Source organism: Phalacrocorax aristotelis, chromosome 1 (assembly GCF_949628215.1).
Source record: "Phalacrocorax aristotelis chromosome 1, bGulAri2.1, whole genome shotgun sequence".
Lineage (NCBI taxonomy): Eukaryota > Metazoa > Chordata > Aves > Suliformes > Phalacrocoracidae > Phalacrocorax > Phalacrocorax aristotelis.
Genome location: NC_134276.1, coordinates 34,372,810 through 34,391,989, shown reverse-complemented (window position 1 = coordinate 34,391,989; position 19,180 = coordinate 34,372,810). Strand labels below are relative to the sequence as shown.

General features: G+C 41.0%; 1 protein-coding gene across 2 annotated transcripts in view; it reads left to right on the top strand.

Annotated features, from left to right (window-relative positions):
* The window catches only part of DGKH (diacylglycerol kinase eta), a 166,254-nt gene that overhangs the window by 85,147 nt on the left and 61,927 nt on the right, over nucleotides 1-19,180 (top strand). For both annotated transcript variants that reach the window (XM_075087944.1, XM_075087934.1), the window contains exons 3-4: nucleotides 4,078-4,188; nucleotides 5,886-5,966. In XM_075087944.1, the coding sequence (XP_074944045.1) occupies nucleotides 4,078-4,188; nucleotides 5,886-5,966 (192 nt within the window). The remainder of the gene's footprint in view (nucleotides 1-4,077; nucleotides 4,189-5,885; nucleotides 5,967-19,180) is intronic.

Below are 19,180 nucleotides of genomic sequence, written 5' to 3'. Positions count from 1 at the left end.
GCAGAAGTAAAAAAATTTACTTTTACACAAATATGGGACTTTATAAACTTAGTGAATTAGAAGTAAGGCAATGTAGATGGTTCTCTTTGAAATTAAAATGGTTAGTTTTGAATTGTCAAGTGTTACATACTGGATATTTAAAAATCTGCTGATAGAAAAGAAGACACTTCTCACTTTTTAGTTATCAGAATACCCATAAAACCCATTTCTTTGTCATTTATGTTATGCCAATATAGAACTGCATTCAACACTTGTGGGTAATTGAACACATATGTATACCTTCTTAATTTTATTAAACGTGGCTATGATTTTCTTCAGCAAAATATACCACTGTGGAGCACTGTGATGATGTGTTTGTAATATTTTGAGTCAGTTTCCTACTTGTTAATGGCTAAAGCAGTAAAGATTATTAGTGATTCTATAATAGTTATTCTCCCTTCCCCTTATATTCCCATACTTCTGGAGGGATGTATTACTAGATGGTAAAAGATGCTGTATGGGTTAGTCAGAGGTTTTGGCAACCAGATGAGAGGTGATTCTGTAAAAGTGAGAAGTAGCGTGGGATTGTGGGATACGCACCTCTTCTTTCTCCTAAATCACAGTAGAAAAGTAGTTAATATAACTGTCAGAGATTATTGCTTATGCTTCAGATTTAATGTCCAACTGAGATTAATTAGAAGACGGTTTCTCAGAACAGCGAGATCTTGGAGCACTGTCTTAATTGCTGTTGGGAGAGGAAAAGGTAACGATCGCTTCCTTAAAGGTGCAGCTACAGCCTGATCAATGCTTTTGAAAAACTTTACATGACCTGGTTGTAGGCAATAATGTGGACCCAAATTCAATAACCTGAGAGGTCCCTGACATTCTCAAATTGCTGTGCTGTGACTTGTGTGTAGATTCAGGAAAGCATTATTAGCAGATTACGTAATGACTCAGTTGGCAGCTGGAAGTTTTTTGCACATTTTAAAGGCTAAGTGAAGTTAATTAAGGATATCAGGCCAAAGCTTTATGCTCAATTTTGATGCCTGCATCCATGGCATTGTCTATTTTAGATGCTTAAATCTTGGCCCAGTGTATCTGTTGGTGGTGTCTGTGGGCCAGCAGTAAATAGCACACTGGTGTGGTGGGGGCATGGGACTGGACTCTTTTCAGTGGTGCCCAATGACAGGACAAGGGGCAATGGGCACAAGTTGGAACACAGGAAGTTCCACTTCAATATGAGAAAAAACTTCTTTCCTGTGAGGGTGCCAGAGCAGTGGCACAGGCTGCCCAGGGAGGTTGTGGAGTCTGCTTCCCTGGAGACATTCAAACCCTGCCTGGACGCATTCCTGTGCCCCCTGCTCTGGGTTTCCCTGCTGGAGCAGAGGGGGTTGGACAAGATGATCTCCAGAGGTCCCTTCCAACCCCTGCCATTCTGTGATTCTGTGGTAAAATGTAAACATCAGATGTATACTTAATGAAGTGCTTACATTTATTGGGTAAATGTTTACCAATCTAGTATTTTTTTAACATTTTGATACAAAAATGCATTCTGTAGAGCCTGTATGTTCATTTACTGCCAACTTCAGGGAGTTAATTCTAAATGGCTGATTCACAAAATAGATTTAATTTGCAGTTATTACTTTCATTTTAGCTACACTGGTGTTTTAAGGGGTGAGTGGAAATAGAGGGAAATGGCTTATGTAGGCATAAAAATGACATGAATGAGTTAATCTTTAGTGAGTAATACCTCAAAGTTTACGGAGATTTATGTTCTTTAAACAGATTTTAAAAGTCCTGAAAATATTCAGTATAACGTATGTTCTATGTCTCCTAGTACACATGGTGCATTTTAGGGAATCATAGTGTTGCATTTTGCATTTTAGGGAATCATAGGGTGCATTTAGAATCACAGAATCATTAAGGTTGGAAAAGACCGCTAGGATCATCAAGTCCAACCATCAACCCACACTACCATGTCTCCTAAACCATGTCCTGAAGTGCCACATCTACACGTCTTAAATACCTCCAGGGATGGCGACTCTACCACCTCTCTGGGCAGCCTCTTCCAATGCCTGACCACTCTTTCAGTAAATAAATTTTTCCTAATATCCAATCTAAACCTCCCCTGATGCAGTTTGAGGCCATTTCCTCTTGTTCTATTGCCAGTGACCTGGGAGAAGAGACCAACACCCCGCTCGCTACAACCTCCTTTCAGGTAGTTGTAGGGAGCGATAAGGTCTCCCCTCAGCCCCCTCTTCTCCAGACTAAACAACCCCGGTTCCCTCAGCCGCTCCTCATATGACTTCTTCCATTTTGGAAATGTTTCCAGTAAGTCAGTGCCTGCTGTGTATGTGGAGTACTGCTTCCTTGGAACTGAATTTCTCTGGTCTTATATCTTCTGACCCTTGATAAACACACAGGTCATCTACTCCCATCCCTTGTGATGGGCTTCAGAAATCTCAGAGAGTGATATGAGGCAGAAGTGCTGCATGGCTGCAACAAACAGCTTTGAATAAGTGCTTGTATTTGCTAACTGATTAACTATTTACATTGTCTAAAACTAGCTTATCTTAGGGTCTGGTCAGAAAAGTGCAAGAAATCTTACGAGGGTGTGCGGTGAGCAGACCCTTTCAGTTGGGAATTGCTGTCCCTTAGCTAGGGCAGGAGGGCTGACCACATGCGTTGGTCCAGGTTGTTGGCATGTGAAGTAAAGTGAGATAAATCCAGACTTCCAGCTGCAATGTTTCATCTTAGAGGGCTGCTTGTTTGAGAGCATTAATTCAATTGCTTTGTGATTGTTGGACCATATTCTTAGTTTGTGGCGATAGGAGTATCTAAATGAAGGGTGCAATGTCTGTACATAACAGCGATGTTTCTCATTTCAAGGAAATGGTAGGATCATTAAAGTGCTTTCTGTTTTTTCTCTATTTTTATTGCTTGCATTAAAGTTAAGGAGAATTTGACATCTGATAACAGAAGATGATATTTATGAATTTTAGGTCAGGTCTTGGTTAAGTGTCTAAAAGGTCTAGAATAACTTCAGATGATGATTATATCACATTGTCCAGAAACTGTATTGTAAGATTTGCATCACGTTATTACACTGCAAATTGGAGATATTCTGGAAATGTTAGGGACCATTTTGGAATATAATGTCCAAATGTACTTGCGTTTTCTTTTACCCTTTGTGTGCTTCAAAGCTGAAGAAAATTAATTTTGAGACTCCTGAAATTAGTATGCTGTGTCATGTCATTTTGTCTGATTAAGTGGAGAATTTCTGTAATCTGTTGGATGAATCCCACACCCGCTGGTGAAAGCACCATATGCGTTTAAAATACACTAATTTGTTTCTTACTCATTTCAAAAAATGGGCTTTATGTAGGCAGGGTTCAGTCTGCAGTGGAAAGGGTTGGATTGGTGAATTGTTTTTGACTAAAAATATTTGTCTGATAAAAATATCTCTAGCTGTTACTGTTCTCACATTTTCTATATAATAATTATTTGTAACGGTAAGCTGATTTCATGCTGAAGGCTTCAGTTCAGCAATGCACTTGAAGTCATGCATGACTTGCATCATACTGGATCATTCCCTCTACTTTAAAGGCATAATTCATGTGCTTGAATCAGACATGTGTTTAAGTACCTTGTTGAACTGGTGCCTATGTGGAAGTTGTTTTTCTCCTCAACGTAATCACATTTGGAAGTGGAAATGACCTTGTAAAGATGGCTTTTAGCTTTTTTTTTCCTGAATTTTGCCACCGTTAGTTGTTGCTTACTTTAATATTTGTAGGTTTGCAGCTATCCAGACACTTGAATTATTTTGTGTTCATCTTCACAATAATTATATGCCTCTTGACTGCCTTTTCAATTTACATGTAAAATTAGCATTTTGCCAACATTGTCATTGTGTTAAAAAGTACCAATGCAAAGTCTGGTTGTCCGGAGAATTAGTCACAATTTCATGTGAATAGACACTAATTTAAATTCACAGCTGTATGAGGTGTAGCATGAATTTTAAAAAGCATAACTTTAATCTATATGTATAGCTATTTAGATATGTATTTACCTTGTGTTCTGTATTTTCATATTTTTTAGACAAGTATAAAAGAAGGATTACTACTGAAGCAAACCAGTTCTTTTCAGAGGTGGAAAAAGCGTTATTTCAAACTTCGAGGTCGTACCCTTTACTATGCTAAGGATGCAAAGGTAATTCTATGCTGTTAGTGTCTAATGCCATATACTTGTAAATTCGATTTTCTTTAGATTTATAAGTGTAATAATTTTAATAATAATTTAATGGTTTGTTAGTGATTGTTTTAATAAAAAACTCCCACATATAAGCTGTAATGTGTTAAATTAACTTTAACTAAGGAAGACTGGTAATTTCTCTGTATGTTTTAAATTGAAGTTTATCACAGTTGTTTCAGCCTTTTCGGCTATTCAGACAAATAATAAATTCTTCTTAAGGAGTTGTGGGGTTTTTTTGAATCTAACATTTAAAAAAGAAAGTAAAAATTGGATAATGCTCAGAAGTTATCCCTCAAACTGAATTCCATTAAAACTCTTCTAGTCTGATGCCCATATTGCCATTAAAGAGGTGGAAATGGTTACGTGAAATCAAGATAGGAAGATTTTCTGCCAAAACTGATATATAAGGGAAAAAGCTGTTTCCCATCAGTTGAAATTTTTGGTGGGAAAATTGGGGGTGGGCTGAGGGGAATACTTATCTTCTTTCTGAAAGGCATTTCCTCCCTCCCTCAGGGCCAGGACTGAGAGCATTTTGGCTTGTTGGGCTGGCTCAGACTGTGCTGTTCCATAGCTGTGGTCATTACTTTTCTTTACCCTGTGGGATTGCAGTGACTCATGGGAGCTGTAGGTGAGGTGCTTCAGGTCTCCATCATCTTCTCTAGCCTGGTCTTCTCAATAAAACTATTACTCAGGCATGGAGACCTCTCCTTCTAGGACTATATGACTACACTTGCATGGTGCACAGTTGTGTGGCTGCGGTGAATCAAGGAAAACATGTTCTCTCCAGGGAGCCCCAGCACAGGGCTTCATTGTTTGGTTCACAGTTGTCACACTTCTGTGCCTGTGGTGCTATCATGAGCAGTTTATATAAAGACTTAATAAACATGGCAGATAAAAGCTCTGAAGCAATGTCATCTGTGCCATGAAGATGAGAAAAGGAGGTGTAATGAGTAGGCAATTGTACAAACACTTTGTAACCCTGAATCCAGACGTGCTGAAACTCCCCCAACATCAGTTCTTCTTCCAATGGCATGGAAGAGGAAGACCATAGTATGGCTAAAAAAGAGGGAGAGGCATTTTTGTTGGTCTTCCCTTCTGTGCTTCAAAACCCATCATGAGTTTAACAAAACCTAATTAAGCCTTTGTCAGATGCTGCAGTGTTTAAAGACACATATTTCTCTTGCTGGAACATCAAAGGACTGGAAGGGATCTCTTCAGGCCCCTGAGCTCTATTTTCTCATATGGATACTGTATCATAGATTCCTGTTCATGAATTTAGAGTTCTATCCTAAAACTGATTCATTAATTTACATTTTACTAAACATGAATCTCTTTCCTCTGACACCATATAGCTACACAGTAGACACCCCAAAGCTGCATCTATTTAAAAAAAATTCTTAAAGAGATTTTAAAGCAATATATATTTTTGAAACCACCTTTTTATACTCTCATATACCACTTAGATAGCAAATAGGACTGTGTTAAGGAGTCAGATAGGAAGTTTTATCACATCATCAGTGTCTTTTATTTTTTCGCCACATTTTTTTAATTTTCCAATCGGAATGGACACAAGGAAATGAAAGCACAGACTCTAAGCATACCTGAATGTGGACTCAGGCCATACTTAATGTTTTTATGTTCTTTTCCATTCACAGTCTCTAATATTTGATGAAGTTGACCTGTCAGATGCCAGCGTAGCTGAATCGAGCACAAAAAATGTCAACAACAGCTTCACGGTATGGAACCATTATAATACTGGTCTTGAAAGCTGTGGATCGACTGTTAGTAATAAAATCAAGAATCCTCTGAATTGCTTCTTGTTTTCCTCTATTTGGAAATAATATGTCCTTTATTTGGCAATGGTATAACATATCAGAACAGTATCATGTCAGCTATTGATAATTGTGTTTCTGTGATTTTTTTTTTTTTTTGGCAGAAATTAGAATTTTAGATAACACTTGATTCAAAAGGTGATACAAGGCATTAAAAATAGTAAGATTCAGTACTAGTACTTCATTAGTACTTATTAGTACAGTTTGGCTTTATGCTGTAGTTTGTCTTTGAGGTAACATGCTGAATTGATTCAAATGTAATTGTAAAACAATAATGTTTTAATTTTTTATAATAACATTTTTGGTTTTCTGTAATTTTAATGTGTATGTTTTTTTCATCGCCGATCATATCTCTGTATGTTTCCAAGTCACGTAGAAAAGCTGTCTTCACAGTCATACCTTGATTCGATACTGGTATAAGAAACAAAGACTGTTCATAAATCTGTGTTTCTGTAAGTTCACAAGTGTGTTTTACACACAGGTCTTGGCATTTATTGTTCAACTGCTTTGTTGTAGCAAAGTGTTTAAGTCTGACGCAGTTCCTCTGCTGATTCTTAATCTCTGAAAAAGTAAATTTTCTGAACAAGAATTACATGTGGGGGAGATTGTGGATGAAGTTGTCCTTTCAAAAGTCTTGAGTTCTCCTGCTGACTGCAGTGGCATCATCTTTCTTAAGCTGAAAATCCTGTTATTCTCTACTAAAATGTTGATTTGCCATTTTCCTGAGGATTTTAATTTCACAGATGGTTTATGTTACTAGCGTTGGTTGTTCTCCAAGACAGCCCAACGCAAGCCTTCTGAAAGCTTCATCAGGTCTTCCTTGCTGTGGTACCTCCCAGGCAGCTACTGAAGTAGTCAGAGCACCTCAAAGACGTGTTTACGTGGGCCTGGACAGTCCAGTGTGTTATGTCAATCTAAGTTTCTTTACTAAGAATGCAACTAGAAAGACTATTTTGATGGAAAGTGTCAGATGAGAGGTGGCTATGTGAGGTACCAGCTTGCCTTTTGAAAAGTTTCTTTCTGTTGCTTAGAAGCTCTGCTTCTGTCTTAGCCCTGGCCAGAAGTAAAGGTGTCATGCAGGCATAAGGATAGCCGAGGAATAATGAGGCATACAAAGATGATGAGTTGAGAGTTCCAGCATGTCACTTATTGTTCAAGAGGTGATATAAGGCTCAGCATCCCCTGAAGACCCAAACTTCCTTCACTGTAGGTTCCACTACAGGAAAAACAAAACTAAGAAAACTCTGGCTATGTTACTACTGATCACTGAATCATGAAATAAGACATTTATCTAGAGATCTGGGTAGACCAGAGAGCTAGGCAATCACCAACCATGTGAATTTCGAGAAGAGCAAGTGCAGGATTCTCCTCCTGGGATGAGGTAATCCTAGTTATATGTACAAACTGGGAGACGAGAGGCTGGAGAGCAGCCCTGCGGAAAGATATATGGGGGTTTGGGTTGATGGCAAATATGAGTCAACAGTGTGCCCTGGCAGCCAACTCTGTCCTGGGGTGCATCAAGCACAGCATAGCTAGCCAGTGATTGTCCCACTACACTGCACTGGTGTGACCCCACCTCGAGTACTGGGTGCAGTTTTGGGCACCTCAATATAAGAAAGACATCAAACTCTCAGACGGTGTCCAGAGGAGGGTGAGCAAGACGGCAAAAGGTCTCGAAGGCAAGAGGAGCACCTCAGGTCACTTGGCTTGTCCAGCTTGGAGAAGCGAAGGCTGAGCGGTGACCTCACTGCAGTCTACAACTTCTTCAAGGGGGGCAGCGGAGGGGGAGCTGCTGATCTCTTCTCTCTGGTGACCAGGGATAGGACACAAGGGAATGGAATGAAGCTGCATCAGGGGAAATTCAGGTTGGAAGTTAAGAAAAAGTTCTTCACTGAGGGGGTGGTCGGTCACCGGAACAGGCTGCCCAGGGAAGTGGTCACATCACCAAGCCTGTCAGAGTTCAATGAATGTCTGGATGATACTCTTAGTCATGGTTTAGTTTTGGGTAATCCTGCGAGGAGCAGGGAGTTGGACTTGATGATCCTTATGGGTCCTTTCCAACTTGAGATATTCTGTGATTCTATGATCTTGGTGTAATTTTGTGCGGGGAAGAAAAGTGATGTATTTTGGACTGCTTTGTTTGGGTTTTTTTCCCCTTTTTTTTTTTTTTTTCTTTTCTTTTCTTACAACGTTTGGTGTTTTGGTATCCTTTATAGTCCTTTAGGCCCACTCAGTATCTCATTCTTCACCAAAGGCATGTTTTGTATCTAGTATCAAGACTTCTGGGGAAGAAGGTAGTGAAAAAAGGGAATCTCAGGGGCTACAGCTTTTAACAGCTTTGGAGACAATATTTATTTTCATGTCCTGGGTAATTTAGGGCAAACAGTGTTTTCTCTAAGGAGTCTTCAGGTTAATTTTGAAAAATTATTTGGATTTATATCTCTCCTCAATTGAAGTGTCATCTGATTTGACCATGAAATATGGTAATAGTCATCATCTTGTTTAATCTTTTGGCTTCTTTCTTTGTGTTTGCCTAACCCAGTCTCCCAGCAACACAGCTCAGTGAAGTAAGACATCTCTGGCCTTGCCTACCCTGGTTTGGAGTTGGGGGGGGGCCTTTCCAGCAATACCCCTTATAAATGAAAAGAAACATTTCTTTTTGCCTTTTTTTCCCTTCCATCTTAAAAAAGGATAATCCAGCCTTTCTTAAACTTACTTTTTTTCTTTAGGTGCTCTGTTAGCATTCTTTGTGTTAAAAAAGCAAAAATTAAATCCTTAACTTCAGCTTTCTCTAGTTAATGTACTCCTCTTGTTTCTTTGTCCCTATAGAGAATATTTTTAACACAAACTTACATAGATGGAATATACACCAAATGACAATTTTTCCAGGAAAACATGGCTTTAAAAATATACATTAAAATTAAGTGGGTTTTTTTTACAAGCCCTTTTGTCATTTCACTTAAATTCCCCCCCTTCCCCTCAATCTCCCACCCCCAGCTTGTCAAAGCTACTGGGTTTGGCTTCTTTTGCCCTTTCTAGTTTGTTTGGAGAAAAAGGTGTGTGTGTGTCAAGATTTTCCATGCACTTTTTTTTGGATAAAACTCTGGTCCTAAAATTAGTCATAACACATGGGTTTAAGGTTGAGTTTATTTGTAATGCTTGTGCTTGCAGAGTATTTTATGTAACTAAATATCAGTGTTTATTCACCAGAACTACTTTTCCTTTCTTACTACAAACAATTTGAGGTTAAGGGGAAAGCTGAGATAAATAAATATCTGCTAATCAAAATGAGAAGCTGCTAAACTTAAACTAGCTCATCCATTTCAGTTTTTTCTTTATTGCTGATGATATGACTTTTCAATGAACAACCAAGTCAGTTCTAGCAAATAGTTCCTAGTGCACAAGCTTGCACTAGGGTGTCTTGTAATAGATTATAGGCATTTTGTGTAGTTCTAAGCATCCTCATCTAGAGGCCGTTAAATAGACGAAAGGGGGTCCCTTGACTTCAGAGTCTTTATATGAGACCCTCAGGGGCTAGATTCTTCCTACTTGCTTGTTAGGTACTAGTCTCCTAAGTCTGTGGGAAGAGAGAGAAGAGGTACAAGAAGCCAATTCAGCCCATTGAGGATGTGCATCACGCTCTCTATCAGCAACAGCAGGAGCCCACAGGGGCTTTTGTTCACCCCATGCGTGCAGTTCAGTGGGGTGGGTGGGCGCTGAGTCCTCGTAATGGTGTCAGGTACTCTGCTGAGAGTTTTTTCCACAGTGCTTTGCTTCTGCCTCAGAGGGTGGTTTATGTTGTCTCAGCACAACCTGAGGAGTGTAGTTGCACAGCACGTTACCGCTTTGGGGAGACTTTGGGGATGAATCAGTCTCCCATCCTTATTGCATGCAAGCAGACAGGGCAGTGACCAATTCTGCGGAGAGCTCTAATTCCTTATGTATTTTGGTTTGCAGGGATGGAAGATGGCTTGTTGATATCTCAAGTGCATTTAGAAAAAAGCTCTTTATTGTTCTCAGAACAAGGCTTGAGACTGAGTGAGGCTGAGTAATACTCTTCAGCACGCAAGCGTGGGCAAGTGAAACATTGGTGGTGTGCTTTTGTTGTAATAGGTATAAGGAATGGGATTTTAAAATATTAAAATGGTTCTTGAACAGGCATATTCAATTAATGAAGTTCCTCAGGGCACCAAAGGTGATTATGAATTGTGATTTAAAAGGCGATTTTGAGAAGTTAGCTTTTGGCTTAGGTTTCTACCTCTGCCTTGCTGTTGATAATGAAGAACTGATGCACATTGACGAGGTAAAAAAACCTGTATAGAATTATTAAGGTTGGAAAAGACCTCTAGGATCATCAAGTCCAACCATCAACCCAACACTACCATGCTTCCTAAATATAGATGATAACCATGCTGTCTTTCAGGCGTTGAGCCACATGGATATATAAAATGCCCTGGGTTATTATAAATCTATCTTACAATCTCATGTAAAATGCACAGGCATCATGTGGCAGCAACTATATTTAATCCATTCAAACTGATGTTTGAAACATTTAATTCAGTTATGGTTTTTTTTGTGATAAATGTGATGGAAAATAATAAACTCAGGTAGAAATACTGGCTTTGAGGCATTACTTCATATAGCTGGCTGTAGACGTTTGATTTGGGTTAGGCCAACTTGTAGTACATCTAAGAATTACACAAAGCCATGGACACTCAACTTCTTACTATAGGCATATTCAGAAAAGTGAAAAACCTGGCTAGATTAATTCTGTTCTCTAATTGCCTCTGAGAGTAACAGAGGAAGTAATTTCACCGTTGTTCTGGAAGGTCCCCTCCAGGAATATGAGAATTAACATACTAGATGGTACGCAGGATGGGGATTCAGCTTGCCCTGACTTCAGGGTGGGACTCAGTGATAGCTTTGTAGGCTCCTAAATTTAGGTATCTACAAGAAGATTAATAGCTCTTTAAAGTAGATTCCTGTAATTGCTCAATTCAGTATGGACTCCACTGATTATTAACGAACTCTTCCTTAGTTACAGTAGGAGCTTTGTCATCCATGACATCTAAAATGTAGACCCCCCGGTTTCAGCTTTCTGAATCAGGTGCTGAATCAAGTATTTTTTGTTGAATATGTATCTTCTGAAAGCGATCATCTTGAGAGGGAGGAAGCTGCAGTAGGCAGATCTGCTGTCCTGGAAAGCCTACTGTAATTCTTAGTAATTAGAAATTGGCTGGAAATGGGATTTTATATTCCAGCCAATAACAATGATTACTAGGATTCAGGATATGCTTGCAAAAATGTCTAATATAATAATTTTTTGCTGAGTTCTTGGTTTTAGTGATGCTATGGACCATATAGACCATACAGTCTAATTATTTATTGTGTGGAAAAATACTTGGAGAACTCTTAATGTGCTGGGTTTTAATTAAGTATTCCCACCTCGTGTTATGAGGCAAAGGCAGCAGAAACCTATGAACTGTCTGTCTTTAGTTTATATTTTTTATTGCCTCCTGTTGATTTGACTATTTTCCAAGGTAAATAATCTGTGTAAACATTTTTCTATACTCTTACCTATTCTTGCTCTTCTGACTAGTACTCATCTTGTAAGAGAAGTGACTAGTTTGGCACTCAGGGAGCACAAGTCACGGATATTTGGGGCTGTTTTCTGAATTAACATTCATTTACACTCCTTATGGATCCCACATTTTGTCTGTTCTCTGCAGCAGCAACACATTATGCATTTTTTTTCCTCTATGATGATACTAAGATCCTTTTCCTGTTAATTTGGAGCTGTCTGTAATTCACAAATACTACTTCTGTGCTTTTTCACTGGTGTGTATTTCTCTGTTTTTACTAACGCTGAACTTTTTCAAATTGTTGTTCTGTCTGTTAATCCCTTGCCTGGCTCACTCTGAAGTACCTTGGTGATCAAGGGGGGGTACTAAGTAATCAAAATTTTGTGCTGTCTGTAAATGTTCCCATATCACTACTTTACATTTCTCTTCCAGTTTAAGGATTGTGCCACAAAATTTTGTAAGAGAATAACAAGGTGCTTAATATCTACTAATCTTTCAGATATTAAAAATTCCTACTTTTCTTTCTTACTTGTTTTAGGTTCCTTAGCTTTTCATCTCATTGCATGATTGTGACACAAAAATAATTGGTCTTTTCACTTCAGTGACTGAACTAGAGAAAATTATGGGTCACCTGATGTTTTAACTTTTTTGAACAGGAGTGCTTAACTTAGTTCAAATTAAATTCCATCCCTTTTGTTCTAAAGTTATTTTTTTTTCATATTATATAAAGAAAAAAAAACAAAACATGAATGGCTTTTCATTGAAGTTAGTCTCTGAATGTAATTTTGTTACAAAAAGTAAAAGTTTTTTTTTCTCTTGGTTTCCACTTTTTTGGTCAGACTTATCAGTTCACATTGACCTGAAAGCAGAGGGGTCTGCTTAATATGTTTTTAAACAAAATAATCTTTAGTCAGATGTCTGCGATTTCCTTGATAATCTATAAATTTGGATACATTTTGAAAACCTAAACATTTATATTTGCTGATTTTCCTTCAACCTATTATTTTGAGATGGTTAGTTATTTTTAATAGGTTAGTGAGGCCAAATACTCCATTGGAGCAACTGCACTTCAGCTGTGGTTAGAATTTGTATTGCTTTCTTCCAGTTTATATTGTTTTCTTCCAGAACTCTGATTACCCTATCTCCTATCCATATTTCTGAATGTAGCGTATCCTGCATTTTGGCTGGGGATGTAAAGTTTACTGGCATACAATTTATGTGGAACCAGCCTAAAGCATAAACCAATTCTTTTCATCTTTGAATCCTCCTGTACAGCTGCTGTTTTTAGTGGGAGGTTGCCCAGCTGTACTGTAAACTCAATTCCTGTGATTCGTCATAATTTCAAGTTGAATGTTACAACGGGGCCTGAAGGCGTATTGCTTTTTAGTAGTTTATTTCAGCCCTGCTGCTTCTGACATCAGTCAGCTCTTTGCTTATTGTTGAGATTAGCTGCTTCTAATTGATTTCAGAAAATTAACTTTTAATATTCATGATGGGCTTGGAAAACAGAATGCATTGCCAAACTTTTGCAGTATTTTGGAGAGAGTGTTAATTTCTTAGACTTAGACATATTTTGCATGCTTCCTTGCACGCAGATTTTGTTCAGAGTTGTTACTGAGATTTTTCTTCAGGGACTACATGAACTTCAGGGAATGTGAGAACTGCTTAACTGTCCCCAAGCCACAGCAAGAGGCAATGAGAAGAGCCTTTTCCCAAAGGAGTTTAAAACCTTTCATCTTTGGGTTTGGGCACTCCAGTCTTCTGTCTTTTCGCCTATCAGAGACAAAGATAGTCCCAAAGCTTGGAATAATTATCCTGATAGCCTTCTATGATGGCATGAGTGGCTGGGTAGATGAAGGGAGAGCAGTGGATGTTGTTTACCTCGACTTCAGCAAGGCTTTTGACGCTGTCCCCCATAACATCCTCACAGGTAGGCTTAGGAAGTGTGGGTTAGATGAGTGGACAGTGAGGTGGATAGAGAACTGGCTGAAGAGCAGAGCTCAGAGGGTCATGAACGACGATGCAGAGTCTTGTTGGAGGCCTGTAACTAGTGGTGTTCCCCAGGAGTCTGTGCTGAGTCCAGTCCTGTCCAACATATTCATCAATGACCTGGACAAACGGACAGATCAAGTTTGCTGATGATACCAAGCTGGGAGGAGTGGCTGATACACCAGAAGGATGTGCTGCCATCCAACGAGACCTGGACAAGCTGGAGAGCTGGGCTGAGGGCAACCTGATAAAATTCAACAAAAGCAAGTGCAAGGTCCTGCCCCTGGGGAGGAACAACCCCGTGCACCAGTACAGGCTGAGGGCTGACCTGCTGGAAAGCGGCTCTGCTGAGAAGGACCTGGCAGCGCTGGTGGACAGCAAGTTGACCATGAGCCAGCAATGTGCCCTTGTGGCCAAGAAGGCCAAGGGAATCCTGGGATACATTAAAAAGAGTGTGGCCAGAAGCTCAAGGGAGGTTATCCTCCCCCTCTACTCTGCCCTAGTGAGACCACATCTGGAGTACTGTGTCCAGTTCTGGGCTCCCCGGTTCAGGAAAGACAGGGAACTACTGGAGAGAGTCCAGCGGAGAGCTAGGAAGATGATCAGGGGACTGGAGCGTCTCCCTTATGAGGAAAGGCCGAGAGACATGGGTTTGTTCAGCCTGGAGAAGACTGAAGGGAGATTTTAGCAATACTTCTAAATATCTGAAGGGTGGGTGTCAAGAGGATAGGACAGGAGTCTTTTCAGTGGTGCCCAATGACAGGACAAGGGGCAATGGGCACAAGTTGGAACACAGGAAGTTCCACTTCAATATGAGGAAAGACTTCTTTCCTGTGAGGGTGCCAGAGCAGTGGCACAGGCTGCCCAGGGAGGTTGTGGAGTCTCCTTCCCTGGAGACATTCAAAACCTGCCTGGACGCATTCCTGTGCCCCCTGGTCGGGGTGTCGCTGCTTAAGCAGAGGGGGTTGGACAAGATGATCTCCAGAGGTCCCTTCCAACCCCTGCCATTCTGTGATTCTGTGATTCTAATACAGTTTTTTTCCAATTTAAATAATTCAACATCAATTCAGTTTTATTCCTGACTCCTGATTTGCCCAAAGTTCAGAGTCTTGAACTTTATTTAAGTGCAGAAAAGCTTAGGGATGCCAGCGGAGGTATTTCTCTGATGCTGTCCCGCTTGTTTACAAAATCCAATTTGCTGCAGTTTGGTCTCAGAGGACATCAGGAGATGGTTTCTTTACTGGTTTAAGTCTTCACTTAAAGTATCTTCCTCTGAGCTGAATCCCACTCCCAGAAAAATTGCATTTTAAATTTTGACCTTGGTATTATCAGGAGAGTCAGTGTGTGGCACCACTTCAAGATGGGGGAATGGCATATCCAGACATTCTCTGTGCCCCATTTGCAGTCTAGCACAGAGCTGACAGAGGTCCTGGAGTGACATCCGTGAAGATCTTTAGGCCTCTTCTTGTCTCTGCGAGGTAGAGTGTGGCTGGAAACAGCTGAGATTCTTGTGCTGGCCTCACCTGGGTGACTTAGCTTTGCAGAGGTAACTAATTCTTGGTATGGATTTAGTTTATCGATAGTTGTGAACTATCAGCTGTTTCATACAGATGCTGGTTAGCCTCTAAATGACAAAGGCTTTTTGAAGCTCCCAGCCTGAGCAATACCCAAACCACAGAAAGAGGGGAAGTGCTTTGTATTCCATTTTGTTCAATTTTCCACTCAGTTGTTCCCCCCCCACCCCTTCAGTCAGCTTGGAAACAAAACAAAAACCGAAATAGCAAATTAATATGATGAGGAAAAAAAAATAGACAAAAGCAATTAGTGTGCACTTGTGATGCACTTAGGTATTTTTCCTCCATTTAGCATTTGCTCATTTTCCCCCACCCTCTGACAGTGACAAAAAACCCTAATGAAGCTGAGAGCTCTTTGGGTAGCTTTGGGTGTGACTTTCAAGTTTTAAGCTCCTTATCTCTGACTTGATGCACTGTCTCCCTTTCCCTAGAGTGTCTGGAGATGTTGAAGTTTTAAGTTTCATTATGAAAAAGCAATAAAGCATTTCAGCTGTGAGGCTAAAATCCATAGATAAATCGCTTGGGATTGAGCTATTACAAGAAAGCTGAACACTTTTCTGAAGAGGAAAACAAGAGAATGCTTAAAAATGTTCCAGTCTAGGCTATATTGTACATTTTGGTTCTAGTTACATTTGCTTGGAGCTTGTTCTCCGCAGATTTTGAGTGTAAGCAGAAATTTTCTAAAAATAGCTCACAGAAAATGTCTTTTTCTTCCTTTAGTTTTCTAAGAGTTTCTTTAATTTGTGAAACACAATAAGGAGATTTGCATAGAAGTAAATGCATTTAAAATACCTTTCATTTCCTTGTCAGAACTCATGGTGTAGCACCACTGAAGCAGTTGGGGTGTTTGGAGAGCAAGCACTGAAGATTGCCAGATTTCTTTCTTCCTGCAGTTTACACTTACCTATTCTCTGATGTTTCTTTCTCTTTCTGCTTTAAAAGTGGTTAAAATACCTGGAGAAACCTTAAAAAGTAACCCTCAGTGCAGTTCCTGTATACCAAATAATTTTATAAATAAAGCCATTGGTTTAAACTTTGAATAAATTCCTGCTTCTGGTGAACAAGGATCCCTGGCTTTAAGCAGCTGGATCGTGTTTGAACAGGCATCTGATATTGCAGAGGAAAAAAATAGTCACTTGCTCTTCTATTTTGTATAACTTTGCACCTAATGCCATTAAATGTATAACTAAATATTTTCCTTTAAGCACAGAAGCCATCCCATCTGATAGTCGTGTAATGAACTGGTGAAGCTGGAGCTAAGAGTGCAGCAGTGCAAAATAATATGCTTAACAAATTTTTATGTAAGGAATTCAAAGAAATATGCAGGCCTTGAACTATATATAGCAGTTTACAGTTTGCATATACAAGAGTAGTTTATTGGTTTTGCTATATTTAAATACTGATTTAAGATAAATTTATAGTTCTTCAGTCCAAATTCATAAAAAATTCCCATCTTGTAACTGTCTCATTATAAAGTTATGCTTCTGAAGGAATAATATTTTTCTGTTAGCAGTTGGTTTAGCAGTGGGATACATGAGGTGGATATCAGTGGGTGTTGTCTACCTCAACTTCAGCAAGGCATTCGACACTGTCTTCCATAGCCTCCTCACAGGCAAGCTAAAGACGTGCGGGTTGGATGAGTGGACAGTGAGGTGGATAGAGAACTGGCTGAAGAGCAGAGCTCAGAGGGTCGTGATGAATTCAGCAGAGGCTGGATGGAGGCCCATAACTAGTGGTGTTCCCCAGGGGTCTGTGCTGGGTCCAGTCATGTTTAATATATTCATCAATGACCTGGATGATGGGCTAGAGTGTAACCTCAGCAAATTCACTGATGATACCAAGCTGGGAGGAGTGGCTGATACACCAGAAGGATGTGCTGCCATCCAACGAGACCTGGACAAGCTGGAGAGCTGGGCCGAGGGCAACCTGATAAAATTCAACAAAAGCAAGTGCAAGGTCCTGCCCCTGGGGAGGAACAACCCCATGCACCAGTACAGACTGAGGGCTGACCTGCTGGAAAGCGGCTCTGCTGAGAAGGACCTGGCAGTGCTGGTGGACAGCAAGTTGACCATGAGCCAGCAATGTGCCCTTGTGGCCAAGAAAGCCAAGGGAATCCTGGGATACATTAAAAAGAGTGTGGCCAGAAGCTCGAGGGAGGTTATCCTCCCCCTCTACTCTGCCCTAGTGAGACCACATCTGGAGTACTGTGTCCAGTTTTGGGCTCCCCGGTTTAAGAAGGATGTGGGACTGCTTGAGCAAGTCCAGCGGAGAGCTACGATTATCAGGGGACTGGAGCATCTGCCTTATGGGGAAAGGCTGAGACATCTGGGTTTGTTCAGCCTGGAGAAGAGAAGACTGAGGGGGGATTTCATCAATACCTATAAATATCTGAAGGGTGGGTGTCTTTTCAGTGGTGCCCAATGACAGGACAAGGGGCAATGGGCCAAGTTGGAACACAGGAAGTTCCACTTCAATATGAGGAAAGACTTCTTTCCTGTGAGGGTGCCAGAGCAGTGGCACAGGCTGCCCAGGGAGGTTGTGGAGTCTCCTTCCCTGGAGACATTCAAAACCTGCCTGGACGCATTCCTGTGCCCCCTGGTCGGGGTGTCGCTGCTTAAGCAGAGGGGGTTGGACAAGATGATCTCCAGAGGTCCCTTCCAACCCCTGCCATTCTGTGATTCTGTGAGGTCAAATTTGAGAAATCTTAGATTTCTGGCAAAATGACCTCTGCTGGATACTTTTTGCATCTGTTTTACAGTTTGAAGCTGGACATGTCATAACTGGATTACTTGATTTCCCTGGATTCTGTTTTCACAGAGTCACAGAGCGATTTGAGGGTTGGAAGGGACCTCTGAAGGTCATCTGGTCCATCCCCCCCTGCTGAAGCAGGGCTGCATAGGGCAAGCTTCTCAGGACCATGTCCAGACAGCTTTTCAATATCTCCAAGGTTGGAGACTCCACAACCTCCCTAGACTACCTGTGCCAGTGCTCAGTCACCCTCACAGTAAAAAAGTGTTTCCTGATGTTCACAGAAAGCCCTTGTGTTTCAGTTTGTGTCCATTGTCTCATAGTTTGTCACTGGGCACCACTGGAAAGAGCCTGGCTCCATCCTCTTTGCATTCTCCCTTCAGCTATTTACATATATAAATAAGATCCTTCTGAGCCTTCTCTTCTCCAGGCGAAACAGTCCCAGCTCTCCCAGCGTCTCCTCATATGTCAGATGCTTCAGTCCCACCATCATCCTTATGACCCTTCCCTGGATTGTGTCCAGTATGTCCGTGTCTCTCTTGTACTGAGGAGCCCAGGACTGGTAACAATATTCCAGGTGTGGCCTCACCAGTGCTGAGCAGAGGGGCAGGATCACCTCTCGACCTGTTGGCAACAGTCCTTCTAATGCAGCCCAGGATACCATTGGCCTTCTTTGCTGCAAGGCCACACTGATGGCTTATATACAATTAGCTGCTCAACAGGACCCCCAGGTCCTTTTCTGCCAAGCTGCTTTCCAGCTGGGTGGCCCCCACCATGCATTGATGCCTGGGGTTGTTCCTCCCCAGGTGCAGGACTTTGGGCTTCTCCTTGTTGAGTCTCATGAGGCTCTTGTCAGTTCATTTCTCCAGTCTGTCAAGGGTCCTCTGGATGCCAGGATGACCCTCTGGTGTATCAGCTACTCCTCCCAGTGTTTTGTCATCAGCAAACTTGCTGAGGGTACACTCTGCCCCATCATTGAGATCATTAATGAAGATGTTAAAGAGGGCTGGACCCAGTGTTCACCTTCAGGGTACACTGCTAGTTACCGGCCTCGAAGTAGACTTTGTGGCACTGGTCACCAACCTCTAGGCCTAGCCATTCATTCAGTTTCCAATCTACATCACTGTCTGCTCATCTGGCCCACACTTCATCAGCTTCTTTGTGAGGATCTTAAGGGATAGTGCTGAAAGCCTCACTGAAGGCATCCACCTTTGTCTCTTCATCC